This window comes from Primulina tabacum, chromosome 2 (genome assembly GCF_025594145.1).
Source record: "Primulina tabacum isolate GXHZ01 chromosome 2, ASM2559414v2, whole genome shotgun sequence".
Lineage (NCBI taxonomy): Eukaryota > Viridiplantae > Streptophyta > Magnoliopsida > Lamiales > Gesneriaceae > Primulina > Primulina tabacum.
Window position 1 is genome coordinate 3,635,141 of NC_134551.1, and position 15,259 is coordinate 3,650,399.

The window sequence follows — 15,259 nt, forward strand, 5'->3', positions numbered from 1 at the left end:
AAAAAAGAAGTCTTTGACTAGAATATGGACCACCTCTGCTTCTTCTGTGTTGTTTTTTGATAAGTTTGCTCTGTAACGATGTGGATGTTTACAGTTGCTGAACTGCGAATGTTGGTTTCTTCGTGGAGCGATGAAACTTTGTATATCTTGTGTGTCAAAAGTTGAATCATTTTGAAAAAAATTATACAGAATAATTGAATATTTTAAATTTAAGCGAAGCATCCATGACTTGTTGTTACAGTTGCGGAGGCCATCGCTAAGCCTGCTACTTCCATCTCCATGAATATTTCATGGAACAGTCACAACATACACGAACCGCGGACTCCTAAAATTTTCAAAAAAATAACCTTATTAGGGAGCAGCTTATGCAAACATGGTCTAAATTGGATACATAGCTTGTGATTCCCATCTGCAATAGGCGAGTCTAGTTTTTCTTTGCACCCTACCCTTGATTGTACCCTCTCTCAAATGGAAAAAGCCCGACAAACCCATTTCATTTGACAAACATTAAAGTTTGATAACAAGTCCATTGCCTTTCTATTCAAGTACACACAACACCTTTGTGTGTGTTGGTCCCAGCATTGAATTTGCATATATCTCGAGCGAACAAAATATAATTTTGGGAAAAAAAGATAAAACGGATTTTTTAAACTAGTCTTGACCAAATTGATCTGCATAAATTGCAATCCGTCTATATTCATAATCACAATAGAATAATAGGTAGGATTTGATTGATACAAAAAGTTAGTTCAAATTCAAGAAATATTACTCCCCACGATGTTAAGCGAAAAGTGCTTGAGATTCCCACATCACCTTATCCAATACCGTACGTGAAAAGAAGAACCAAATGGGCCTTTCTATTCATCTAAAGACACCAAGACACTTTAACCTTTTTGAGATTTTTTTTATTTTTAGTTGGGAAGTCACAACACTACCTATCACCACTGACACTCTGGCACAGCACACTGAAACTCACTGAAACTCAAGTCTTGTTCTTCTCAACGTCACCTCGTTACAATCTATGACTTCCACGAAGCTTCGTCTTCTCCTATTTTTTTTCTTCACCGTCACACGCGCCGCCGATCTTCCAGGAGTGTGGGAACTCCTGATTGCTGACGCCGGTATCTCCTCCATGCACACTGCCGTCACCCGGTTTAACACAGTCGTGCTCCTCGACCGTACCCACATTGGCCCATCACGGGCACCGCTACCCAAAAACCTCTGCCGGGCCATTCCGGGTAACCCGACCCGAAAAGACTGCACCGCACACTCGGTTCTGTTAGACTTAAACACCCTTACGCTCCTCCCTCTGACAATTCTCTCAGACACGTGGTGCTCCTCCGGCCAATTTTTACCAGATGGGAGCCTACTCCAGACAGGCGGTGACTTAGACGGATTCAAGAAAATCAGAAAGTTTATTCCCTGTGAATCGGGTACAATTTGTGATTGGGAAGAAATGCGGGATGCTGAACTGTACCACGGAAGGTGGTACGCCACTAATCAGATCTTACCCGATGGTTCAATAATTATCATCGGTGGAAGAACTGCGAATAGCGTAGAATATTTCCCACCAAGAAAAGAAATCGGTGCCGTGAATTTCCCATTTCTGGCTGAGGTTGAGGATAATCAAATGGATAATCTTTATCCCTACGTTCATTTACTCCCCATCGGAGAACTCTTCATTTTTGCAAACAATAAAGCTGTGCTGTTTGATTACAATACCCACAGTGTGACAAAAAATTATCCAGCACTCGAGGGTGGCCCGAGAAATTATCCCTCAGCGGGATCGTCGGTAATGCTTGCATTAACTGGCGATTACTCCTCGGCCACAGTTGTAGTATGTGGCGGAGCAGAATACGGTGCATATCTGCAGAGAATAACGGATAGTCCGGCACATGGTAGTTGCGGGCGGATCGAGGCAACCGGGCCCGACCCAGAATGGGAGATGGAGAATATGCCGTTTGGGAGAATTATGGGGGATATGGTGACTTTGCCGACTGGTGATGTGATGATTATTAACGGAGCTGAAGCTGGGACCCAAGGGTTTGAGCTAGCTTCAGAACCATCTTTGTACCCGCTTCTGTACAGACCGGATCAACCGATTGGACTCAGGTTCATGACTTTGAACCCCTCGTCGGTCCCGAGAATGTATCACTCGACGGCGAACTTGTTGCCAGACGGGAGGATTCTGATTGCTGGCAGTAATCCGCATCGTTTCTACAAGTTTGATACGGAGTTCCCGACGGAACTGAGGATTGAAGCGTTTTCGCCGGAGTATTTATCTCCGGATAAGGCGAATATACGGCCGGTTTTGGCTGAGGTACCGGAGAGGATTAAGTACGGGGAGGTGTTCGAGGTGGTGGCGGCGGTGGAGCTGCCTGTGGTGGGGCTGATGGAAATTAATTTCGCCAGTGCACCTTTTGCAACCCACTCATTTTCTCAAGGGCAGAGGTTGGTGAAGCTGACGGTGGAAACTTCGGCCGTGGAAGGCCGTGGAAGGTATAGGATAGAGTGCACAGCTCCGCCTAACGGTAAGGTGGCGCCGCCAGGGTACTATATGGTGTTTGCTGTGAACCTAGGTGTACCGAGTGTGGCCAGGTGGGTCCAATTGGTATCTTAATTTTACAATTGTTTCTTTTTTAAAAGGTAATACGGTTTAATTAAGTTTTAGTTATTGATTCTCTACTTATACATTTGATTGAAATGAGAGAAAAAGGACGTTAATTCTATGTACCAATGCATATGAGAAGAATCCATTCATGTATTAACATGAACATAAAGGCAAAATGATAGCTCCTTTTATTTATATATGTATGTATATACAGATCGGAGGGGAAACCACTTTTATGTTTTACTTATCTGTAACATTAATTTTTTCAATTATGAGCACTTTTTTTTTTGTTCTCAATAAAAAAAAAGCCTTGAGGGCTTGCCGTAACTTATTCTTGCACCATTAAAAAATAAATTTTTCTTATCTTAATTACGAAAATCGAGTTGTGCACGAAATCGGGATATTTTGAACCTTGATGATGCCCATGTTACCTAAATAGAATCGCGAATGTGTCCAGAAATATTTTTAATATATATAATGAGTAGATTATTTAAGTTAGAATAAATTCATAAAAATTAATATTTCAAATATACAATTTTCAGTCATTGTTATGAGTTACATGTAACTCAATTCAATTATTTAGCCCAAAAAATTCAGCTCAAATATTTTTAATATTTTTTGCGATCCTTCATGAAAGCCCATAAATTCAGACGGACTCCCATAAACCAAAGTTCACAAAACTCTATTAATATACAATTTTGTAACAATTATCGTATAAACTTTGCTATCTTATCGCTGGTAAAATGCTCTAGCTTTTTGGATTATTTATCGAGCAGAAATGTATTCAACATGTGACCACGAAGTTTGTTATCTGGCTATCAAGTATTAATCGAACATTCGGATCTCCGCAGACTACCCGAATTTTCTCTAATCAGGTAGCTCACAAAAGTAAAGAATCCTTTAGCATTAATTACTAATAGCAGTCACTTATTTGCACTTCAAAATATCACCTGTCCTCCAAATTTAACAATAATACAAACATTATCTCGCGGCACATGTCGAAAATAAACCTGTCAGAAGACGTAAAAACATCATTAGTAATTGATTCCTACGTATAATACCAGTTATAGCCACTGTATGTTATGTTCAAAGATGAATCGACACAGTGTTGATTAAACCATTGTGTTCAAAGATGAATCGACACAGTGTTGATTAAACCATTGGCGTCTTTGAATACTTTGATAAAGTATCTATAAGACAATAATCCTGTCGATCTCCGCGAATAAAGGAGAATCGAAGTCGAATAAGCTTTTAGGTGTTTATCAGCCTAGTAGACAATATATATTCCGCACATGTAAAAGAGAGACTTTGCGGAAGAAGCTTTCAGGTATTAATTAGCAGTGAGAGATTTTAGTCCATGAAAAGTTCAGCAAGGTTCCAGGAGTAGGGATGATTGGGTCGGATGCATTGAAGATATTTCGAAAGCAAAATTTGGGTGAATGGCATTAAAAAAGCGGATAAATGTCAAGTGCAAGTAGTAATGTACCTTCGATGGAAGGGGGCAATTCAATGACCAGATTCTTGAAAATCATGCAAAAGCTGCCCCCCAATTTGCCTATTATGTGCTGCGAATCCACCAACTACGTATTCCTCGCCAGGAGCATCCAGGCCAAAACGTCGAGCTGCGGTTATCGGGTACGAGTCTGATAATCCCATGCCATTCTGATGAAGGCCAAGAGTTAGAGAAACTCCACCACTACCACCAACATTGCTCCTACCGACACCCAAGTAAGGATTATGGGACAGCTTGTTCAACGGCAAATTCATTGGTCCCTCAACTCCAGTAGGAGCTTCAGTTAAGTCATTTCGAGTGCGTTTCAACGAAATGTCCACGTTTCTTTGTATGGAGGAGGAAGTGTTCTCACACACAATAGAACAACTTGTTGGTAGATGATCGTCACATTGTGAAGCCTTTTGCCCCTGACGAGTTTCGAGCATGTGTATCTCCTCCACCATTGGCTTCCAAAGCCTTACTCTTGCATTGATAAACCAGTTCGAGACCTGAGACACCGCAACACGTAGCATTCCCGTCTTAAGGACAAGTCACTCATCAGGGAAAGGTAAAAGAAAACGTTCTTGTGTTTCATGCAATAGGGGATTGAGGGAGGATTGACTTGGGTAATTGCACTCTTCCCCCTTCAAGTTTCATATAGATGTATAAAAAAAATTTAAATATTTACGTAAAGAAATATAATTATGTTTCCCATAAATTTGTTAAAGTTCAAAGTTCAGCCCCACTCTAATTAAACTTCTAGCCTTTAACAATGCTTTCACACACATTGTTAAATTGCTAGCAAGCGCTAGAGCTAGCTACAGTAAATATAAATAGAAAGTGATAGCAAGAGAAATTAAAGGAACGTACTTGATTCCTCGAGAGACCTGTCTGTTTTGCCAACATTAGTTTGTCCGTGTCAGTTGGATAACTATTTTAGCAACAAAATCAATCATGAGTATGTAAGAGAAACACGATGTGCATAAGAAAAACGTAAATGAGAACATAATAATTTGTATAAAAATCGAGGTCGTGGTGTGATTTTAAATGCATGCACAAGCAATTCTTACGGGTGTAGGAAGTGCTCGAACAACCAGGCCCTAAGGACCGTGACAGCATGCTCAGGAAGCCCACGTTGTGGACGCCATACTGGTTGATCCACGAATCCCGAATTATGAAATGACCGTTGGCCAAACGTCACCCTACCCAAATTTTCAAATCTTTGAGTTTCATCTCTATCATTATTCGCTTTGCCTTGTGATTTATTGGCGAAATGCAACTGATCCATTATGGCATTTTTCAAACACTTGAAATGTTTGGCCATAGCCTTTATAGCCAAACTTGCAAATGGAGCAGCACTGCTTAATCCGGCAACAGATTCAAATGAAGTGAAAACCGCATGCATTTGCTGGTAATATTGCTTGTACCTTTTATAAACCTAATGAATTTACCAGTAAATTGGTTAAAAGTATGTAAATCATAAGATACATCATGTTCTATGAGAAAATCTATCAGAGTACTTTAGAATAAATACTTTTTAATGTTAAATAATGTATTGCTTATAAGTACTACAAATATGCTAAACAGACAGAATCATATTCTCCACTTCGAAAAATTTAAAGACAAGGGGCATAACACCACCAAACCGTAGTATTATTATCGTGTCTTCATGGTTCAGCATATATTTCAAATGTTTTAAGAACGATTTAAAATATTAAACAGGCTTAAGGCCTTAAACCATTTTAATTCAATCTCAATTATTCCTTCAATAACTTTACAATCTTGGTAAATATTATCAACAATAAGAACCCATCTCAGATCGTCTGCTTCCATTTTTAAATATTTCTAGATTCATATATATACATAAAGATAATTTTGTTCCTGAACGAAAATTATGGCTCAGCCAATGCTCTTGGGTTTTCTGACACTTTGCTGTCCTAATCTTTGTTCACATCCATAACTTTCCCAAACTATGCATGATGTCGGAATCTGTACTGCTCATATTTCAGTTATAAAGCACTAAGAATAATTTCTGTGACAAATAATCAAAGTTAAATTATTTTTACTGCCACTAATTCATACTTGTACACAATGGTGTTAAGGCCCTTGAAAAAGCCTAACTAAACTTGGTTATATTTAGATACAGTGTCTAGGATAACCTAAAAAGACCAGAAGTTCATACAGAGAATAGATACATCAAAGCTAAAATTTTACAAGAAAATAATGTTAAAAAATAACATAGTTATGATAAATACCTCATCAAGCATTGAAAGTAATCTTGATTTGTTCCTAGTTTGTTCACCCCCATCACTGCAATTCAGTGAAGAGTCATCATCAACTCCATTTCCACTCAAGCTTTCCAATGGCGGTTCCAGCAAAGATGAATCAACTGCGATTTTATCCGCGAAAATCCCCCTACCCACATCACAAAGCTCCTCCAGCAACTGATGAGCAGGCTTCAAGAATCTCGATCCTTTCAACACCGAAGCATAACCAGTAAAGGGACCCAAAGGCACTGAACTTCTAGACAATTGTGTTGAAGAACCGCCATTTCCGGCAACAAAATACCCTCCACTCACCTTGCTGTTACCCAACATCGTAGAGTCATATCTCTGCGGATTCAGCTCCAGTGGGAGATTATTATTATGGTTCGAGGATAACGACAAAGACAAGCTTTGACCACTTGCTGCTGCTGCGCAGTTACTATTGGGCTCACGGGTATACACCACCACTTCATTTCCATGAAAAGACTGATCAAGAACTGGCCTATAATTGACGTGTGGGTAGACAAAAGGGCCACCATTGATATCCTGAATAGTGCTAGGGTTTATCTGCACAGACAGTTGCGGATCTACAAGCATATGATTCGTTGAGGCTGAAGAAGACGAAGCAGCAGCCGCCGCTGCACCACTGATAAAATTCATTCCGCCCACATAACTCATCAAATTCACACCCTCTTCTTTAGCACCGACGCTGGCACCGCTGGTCTGAAGATCGAAACCTTGACGGTGGTGCTGGTTAGCAGCACAGCTTATCAAATCCGCAGAGATGAGCGATGGATCGTAGAGAGGGACGACCAGAGGCACGCACGCTAAAAGATGGCTATCTACGCAACCTTGTGGGTTTACTCTCAGCTTATCTCTTCTGCTTTGTTGTGGGACATGATAAGGCTCAAATCCTTCAGCCATAAGCGGTAGTACTCTCAAGTACTGTTGCTAGATAGGAATCTTTCTGTAGTAATAATATGGAGTGTTGAAAAGGAAAGGAAAGGAAAGGAAGAGATTATCGTAGGAAAAAAGATGGAGTTTAAAAGAGATGAAAAAGGAAAGCAACAGTGAAAGAGAAGATAGAAGCAAAGGCTGTGCGTGTTTGTGTATCTTTTCTTTAGCTTTATTTATTTTTCTGAAACTCAAAAGAAAAGAAATATATATACACATATTATATGGGAGAGAGTGATCTTGATCTATCTATTTCTTCTTTCTTCCTGGCACAGGATTATTAGCAGACAAAATCCACACAGTTCCGACGTTGAATAGTGAAAGTACTGCATCTTTTGTATCAGTTTCTATGTCTGAGACTCTGTGTGTGTGAGTGTGGGAGAGAGACTGCCTTTCACTCACTCATGAATGCAGATTCAGTCTCTATTAATGAACGCTCTGCTATTTTAAATTATAATATTTCATATTTTATAAAAAAAAATATATATATATATATATATATATATAGTGATTACTTCCATTACTTAAATATTTATAATTATATATAATTTTCCCAATTTATATAACAAAAATTGATATAAATTTAGTTGCTATTAGAGTTTATTATTATGACTATGTCTATTGTGATACAATTTTATAAATATTTATCTGTGAGATGGATTAATTATACCGATATTCACAACAAAAAGTAATATTCTTAGCAAAAAAAATAATATTTTTTCATTAATGACCCAAATAAAAGATATGTCTCACAAAATACGACTCGTGAGACCGTCTCACACAAATTTTTGTCGATTATTATACCGACTGATTTGGTTTAAGAATAAAGGTTTGGCAAAATTTTGTTGACATCTGACATTAAGTTTTCTATAAATGATAATACCATTATACACATGTTTAATTATATTTTTTTCCTTCTTATATCAAATCATTCGACAAGTTGAAACCTGAAATTTAATAAATTAGGTATGGGGTACTTTAATATATCTTTATTGCATATGTACTCATGTTTTTGGTATGCAAGAATATTATTTCATGTCCGACCGTTCAACTTGGAATTGGATAGAATGTTGATTTTTTAAAACTATATTGTAAATTTATTTCTATCTCAAATTTCTAATTTTGATAAGTAAATATTTTTGTGCTTTTGTAATTATGACATACGTTTCCAATCATAGCAATTTAATACTACATATATTTATTACTTTTCGAACACAAAAAAAAAACCATTTAATTTCACTTTTGGGAATTTTCAATTTAATGCCATTAATTATTTGAATCGGATTCATAATTCAATATTGTAAATAATTAATTACAGCAAAGTGATATCAAAATAAATAAAAACTCATTCAATTCTATTGATTATTATCAGTACGGATTTTATTTTATTTTTTTGGGCGTGGAATGTGGACAAATTTAGTCGATATTATATTATTAAAAAATCACACTCGAAATTATTTCATGTCGGGAAAAATAATTTCGTAACTTTTTATCACAAGGATTCGTATTTTCGTAACTTCCAAAATTATATAACTTTAGCTGTTAAAACTTCAGAAGATTCGTGTTTTCAAGTTTTTGAAAATTATATCAGATGCCCTAATTTATTAGTGAATTTTTTGTTTTTATATATAATTTTGAATATTCTATATGACAGATTACAGAGATAGAAATACTTTTAGTTTTTACCGATATTATATGCAGTTATATTATATATAATCAAGATTTTCAATCTAAATTAGAAATTATATTCATAGATATCAATATTTCTTAAATATTTTCTTCGAGGGGCCAACTTTAAAAAGGATTTTAAGACCAAATAAATTGTGTTGTAATATTATATTTAAAACTTTAATAAGGAGATTTGGATAAATAAATTTATTTGAATATAATATTTTTATAATAATTTTCACTGTTTGTAATTTATAATAACTGTTTTGTACTCTCCGGATTAGCCGACGATAATATTCACCTATGAATATGGTAAAAGTGAAATAATTCCCATAAATATAATTAATTATTTTTATCTATGTTTATGGGGTGAAATTAATTTTATCGTATTATTAACACTTTATTTGGTCTTTAAATAACAATACATAAGGCAGATGAATTTATTTGTATAAAGGGATGAAATTATATTATTAAAATTGGCATTTGAACCTAATTCAATCTCAAAATCTATTTTTAAACCTAATTCAATCTCAAAATCTATTTTTAAGGAGAGATGATTGTTTAAATCCTAAATGTAATCTCCGAGGAATTTAACAAATCGATTTGGGATAAGTAACATATTATTCACGTACAAGAATGAATATTTAAAATATGAAGTTTACATCAAAACAAATTACTCAACTATGAATAATCCAACACATAACGATGAAACTTGTTAGAAACCTGACTCCAAAATTTTAACAAAATTGATATTTAAATCTAATATTAACTTTAAAAACTAATGGAAAAGACGAAAGTTCTCTAAGGGCATCCGCATCCGTCGGAATTAATCCATGTTAATAACTCTCCATCTCATCAAAAATGATGGGGTCCACGAGCCACATATTCATTACATTAACACTTCCCCATTATTAACACACACCCACATTCATTTAATTTCAACTTTCATTATTTATGTGTCCCACTGTCCACTTACTCATTTTTTTTTATTTTTAATATTTCAATATCTTTCTAATATTTTTAAAATTTTACAACAAATATTACTAAAAATAAATAGTATTATTATTTTAAAAATAACTTAATTCCAATATTCATTAAAATATTATTAAGAAATGAAAAAAAAGTTGGACTCTTTTATTTAAAATATTATTCAACACAATCTCTTTAAAAAAAACACAAAATACAAAGAAAACGAATTACGATAATCGAATATAGCCGTTGGTGCATAATTTTGCCGTTTGAAAATAGGCGTTGGTGATAATTAGCGACGGTTTTTGAAAAACCGTCGCACATAGCGACGGGTGTTAAAAAACCGTCGCAAATAGCGACCTTTTTTTTAAAAAAGCAGACGCTTTTCACTTTGCGACGGTTTACGAAAAACCGTCGCAAATTTCGAAATAACGCCGTTCATTCTGATGAATTTCTTGGCTGCCATGTCAGCCTAGATTATTAATTTTTGCGCCCACATTGGTGGGCGAAAATTAATGAGTGTTATTAACACCCATTAACCAACCAATGTGGGTGCCCTAAGTTCATGTATATAAATTCCAAGTTAGACAACTACCAATTATGAAATTAAAAGTTTTATTTTTAAAAAGTTAAAATGAGAGAATTCAATGACGTGCGATAAATTGTACGTAGAGCTAAGTTTTGGGTTGCCCATACTTTCTCTATCCGCCAAACAAAGAGTAGCTTTTAGGCCATTTCCAACCCATATCCTTTATTTTTCATCCTCTATCCTCCAAAATAGAGATTCGTGATCTCTATTTTTAAAAATCTTCTCCAACCCATATCCTCTAAAATATTACAAAATACTCCATTTCTTTTTTTTCATTTTCAAAAACACACACATATAATTATATAATTACATAATGTATTATATAACCGAATTTAATTAATTCGATAAACATAATACAATAAAACATGTATTAAACTCAATTTATTTAAAATAATACATTTTTTTGACACGACAAACATAAACGACAAGATACAACATTCATAATATAAACATAAAATATAAATCACGACAAACATAAACGACACATATGGTTTAAAGAATAACACATAAATTGACCTTAAAAATACTAATATTCCGAAATATTGTACTCCTCCCACAAATGGTCAATAATAAAACAATTAAAATAAATTAACTAAGTATAAAAATTATTTAACATTAAAATTAATTAAATAAATAATTTGAAATATAATAATATAAAATGGAGCAAAACAAATACATAAAAATACAAAAGGACTATTTTGCAATTGTTATGATGACATTTCAGTAATTTGATGGAATCTCCATATTGATCTTCAAATGAATAGTGATCCTCCGAAATGGAGATTGCATTTGGAGTTGGGTTGGAGATGCTCTTATAGCGTATCACTTCTTTCGAGGTTCATACTTTATCATTGATAAATTGAAATGATTGATTGAAAGAAAAATCTTCATTCATCATAAATATATTTATTATTTTAATATTTGGCCGTATAAATTAAATTAAATTTGATATAACTAAAATTAATGAGTAACGTAGATTGCCGAAGGTAAAATCCGAATTGTTAGTAAACTCATCCACTTGACTGATAAATGATTTCACTTGGCTGATAAACGGATTCACGTATGAAATATACAGTTAATTTGCAAGACATCACGAGTACTCGTTAAGTATGCATCGGGAGGGTTCTCAGCATAAACACTCTGACGCTCGAGTCAGTAAGTAGTTCAAAAAAACTCAGAGAACTAAAGAACTTCTATAAAAATAATACCCCCAAATTGTGTGGGATTTCCTCTGTTTATAGATTTTTAAAATTGTATAATAGGTTTGGACTTTCGCAAGCACCATCCAAATTCTGGACCTCAATTATGTTAAAACTAAACAAATAATTAATTGAATTAAGCTTATTAAATCAGGCTTATTCTTATTAATCCAACAAATAATTAATTGATTCAGACTAAATAATTATATTGGGCTTGTACCCATCAAAATTAACTATGATATATGACATATATGTTTAAAAGTGATTTTTACCTTTTAATTTTTATTAACAATTTAACTACTTATTGTACCTATTTATTTGTAGAATTGTAGTCCTCAATCCCGACCCAATTATTTATTATTAGGAGTTTAATCAATTTTAAAACACATTCAAGAACTTCACTCAAAATTTTCGAAAAAAATACTTGTTTTGCATATCTAATTAATTATTTTAAACAATCATAAGATGATAATAAATTTTTTTTCTTTTAATTTTCCTTTTTGTGCCCATCATGAGTATATATTATTTTACTAAACTTCACACCAATTCCCGATTATTATATCCAAAAGATACTTTAAAAATGAGTAGCAATATAATATACTTAAAAAAAAAGTTCCAATAAAATATAAACATGTTAATACAAGACAAGCTTCATTCCATTATTTTCTTTATTTTTTAAAATCACTGTCATTGACGTGACCAAGTACTGGTCCTAATAAATAAGGCTGCGGAATAATTGAAAGATATAAGTATATATTTTAATTCATATATAATAATCCTAAATTATTTATTTTTTAATATAAGGAAAATGCTATTCGATAGGGGGATAATTAATTAATAAGTGATGTAATGATGATACGATGGAAGATTAGAATTTAGTTTAATTACGTCCACGTGTTGTGTCACTGGTCTAGTTCGCTGACACTAAATCTCAGTTAAATTTTTTAGTCGCTCATTTAATTTTATCTATTTTCATGAATATTCTTTCACAAATAATTACTTGTTTTAATACACAATTGTTGGATAAAATGATTATTTTTGTTGGATACATGAATTGAAATGTGATGTATGAATTGTTATAAAATTTAAAAAATTTGAGTTTGATCTTTATCGTTTTTTAGTGAAGCGATAAACGTTCTGTCTTATAAATAATATCAAAACCAATATCACGGAGGAAAATTGTTGGTTTGATGTATGATTTGGTTTCCAATATCTATAGAAAATATGATTTTTTTCCAATAGTAATAAATGTTTAATATATATGGTAAATTTTATATTTTAAAAATTCATAATAATAATTCATAATTTTATGTGTCGTCATGTACACGTCATTTTTCTCAATCGTACAGCAAAAATATTAATTGGTAGTCACTGAATAATAATTCATGGCGAGTCTAAAAGCAAGACCAGAGGGGTGGGTGTGCTGTGGGGTGGGGTGGCATGGGGGCGTGGGGGTTACCCAACTCCCATCTCTGGAATTTAAAGAGTATCAGTCCTCACTGCTCACCAGTATCTTTTGCTTCCCCTTTCCAAAAATCCCCCCGAATTTAGCGTCGTTCGATGCACCCAAGGTTCCACTTTTTTTCTCCTTCATTCAGTCGTACAATACCGCATACTTATTTCTTCTATCAATAATATTTCACTTTTAGAATACTTATATTCGAATGATGTTTTATTAAAACAAATGTGTTATCATAAAAAAAATCTTATGAGAACAATTCATGTGTTAATCTTGTGAGACTGATCTCTTATCCGATCCTAAATACTTTTTTCAAAATTATTGATTTATACCTTAAATATGTATCATATCGATCTGTTTTAACATATATAAATATACGAAATTTTAATTATATTATCAGTGACACTTTTATTTGCATGAATAATTTTATGATCCCATTCCATTCTATACAAGTTGAGACAGCAAAACTTATACTGTGTACATATATGAGCCGCCGGATGAAGTCCTTCTGTCAAGTCGTAATGTAGATATATTATTAACACTCTATGGAAATTTATATGCTTTTACTTGCTTTATTCAATGACTCTGGTATCATATTTTATTTTATATTTTTTTTATTTGTTGTTTGCTGTGTTTTATTTCGAATTCATTAACACAACCTCGTGAAAGTCGATGTTAATTGTTACCTACAACTCTTCTCGTTTATTGTAGAATAACATTCATAAATTTTTATTGGGATTGATCCGATAAGTAAAATATATTTCTGAGTGACTATCACATGATCTTGCTTCGTTACAATTCATGGGTAAAATCATCGCGTACTATATCATAAACTCGAGAAGTCGAAGTTTTCAGAGGTGATATAGGTAGGAGTAAATATTAAGGAGCTTTAAAAATGGGAAATTTGAAGATAAAATTATTAGATCAATGGGATCTATTGTCCTCACGTCCCCAACACTGTCTCCAAGAGCTAGGTTGATGTGTAAGTTTATATATCAATGTGATTGTTTTATGATCTATCAAAAAGCTTGTTTTAAGGTTAGGTTAGATTTGGTTGTCAAGGTTGTATTGTTTTATACACTTTTGATATGTTGTTAATCATTTATGTCAATATTTGTGTTGATAATGAGGTAACATTTATTTATTAGATGTGATTAAACGTATTGAAATTGTACCTCCAATGAATCACTTCATTGGGTAGGTATGGATTCAGACACAGTGAGTAGTACACTATATCAAAGCTGTCGTTTAAGAATCATATCCAATTTAATGTTTGTTTATAATTTTGTGTATTTGTTTGACAAAATTGTAATTCATACTTTTATGATTATTATTTATTCAACACATTTTCATATCTTACTTCAAAATTTTAACAAGAGTAGGTCTCTTGTGAGACGGTCTCATGAATCTTTATGTGTGAGACGAGTCAATCCTACCGATATTCACAATAAAAAGCAATACTCTTAGCATAAAAATTAATACTTTTTCATGGATGACCCAAATAAGAGATCCGTCTCACAAAATACGACCCGTGAGACCGTCTCACACAAATTTTTGACTTTTAACAATCACAATATTATTTATCCTAACAATCTCATTGACCCAACTAAGGGACTAGTACAAATAAATTTGCTTTAATTTGAGTAATTTATACATCTTGTGAGGAGGAGTGCTCTTAAAATTTTATTTTGCAATTTAATTTTAAAAAATAATATTTACAAAATATATTATATACTAGTAAATTAGATAGTTGAAAATCTAGTATGAGTCATTGGCTCATTGCTATCAAAGTCGAGTGCCCCGCAATTGTGGAGGGTACAGTAAAAAGGTGAGGCCTATGCATAGTATGCTGTTATTGGCAGGCTTCATAATCATATGCTGCGACTTTCCAGCCAAATACCCATTATTAATACACTACAAAACAAACTCAATAAATTTTAGAAATCAAAACCATTGACTACAATTTTCTTTTTTTATACACATAATTCTCTGTTTATTTATTTTGGGTATATTTTGTTTGATATTTTACACTGGCTTAATCACGATATTTAACA

The 15,259-nt window shown here is 33.6% G+C and overlaps 2 protein-coding genes across 2 annotated transcripts; one reads left to right on the forward strand and one right to left on the reverse strand.

Moving 5' to 3' along the window:
- Window positions 1-827: 827 nt before the first annotated feature.
- Window positions 828-2,807, forward strand: LOC142526024 (aldehyde oxidase GLOX-like). The gene has a single exon (XM_075630299.1). The coding sequence runs from the start codon at window positions 1,022-1,024 to the stop codon at window positions 2,618-2,620; it is 1,599 nt and encodes a 532-aa protein (XP_075486414.1). The 5' UTR covers window positions 828-1,021; the 3' UTR covers window positions 2,621-2,807.
- Window positions 2,808-3,500: 693 nt separating this feature from the next.
- LOC142526028 (BEL1-like homeodomain protein 9) lies at window positions 3,501-7,729 on the reverse strand. The gene is made up of 5 exons (XM_075630304.1): window positions 6,359-7,729; window positions 5,174-5,541; window positions 4,974-5,034; window positions 4,098-4,612; window positions 3,501-3,621 (listed from the first exon to the last, which is right to left on the reverse strand). Exons 1-4 carry the CDS (start codon window positions 7,289-7,291, stop codon window positions 4,118-4,120), a joined length of 1,857 nt encoding a protein of 618 aa, XP_075486419.1. The 5' UTR covers window positions 7,292-7,729; the 3' UTR covers window positions 3,501-3,621; window positions 4,098-4,117.
- Between the last annotated feature and the right edge of the window lie 7,530 nt (window positions 7,730-15,259).

Coding starts and splice junctions, on each gene's coding strand:
- LOC142526028 (XM_075630304.1), bottom strand. CDS start 7,291: ATGGCTGAAGGATTTGAGCCTTATCATGTCCCACAACAAAGCAGAAGA. Junction 5,542..6,358: donor TACTTTCAATGCTTGATGAG/GTATTTATCATA, acceptor TAAATTCATTAG/GTTTATAAAAGGTACAAGCA. Junction 4,613..4,973: donor CAGGTCTCTCGAGGAATCAA/GTACGTTCCTTT, acceptor GCGGTGTCTCAG/GTCTCGAACTGGTTTATCAA.
- LOC142526024 (XM_075630299.1), top strand. CDS start 1,022: ATGACTTCCACGAAGCTTCGTCTTCTCCTATTTTTTTTCTTCACCGTC.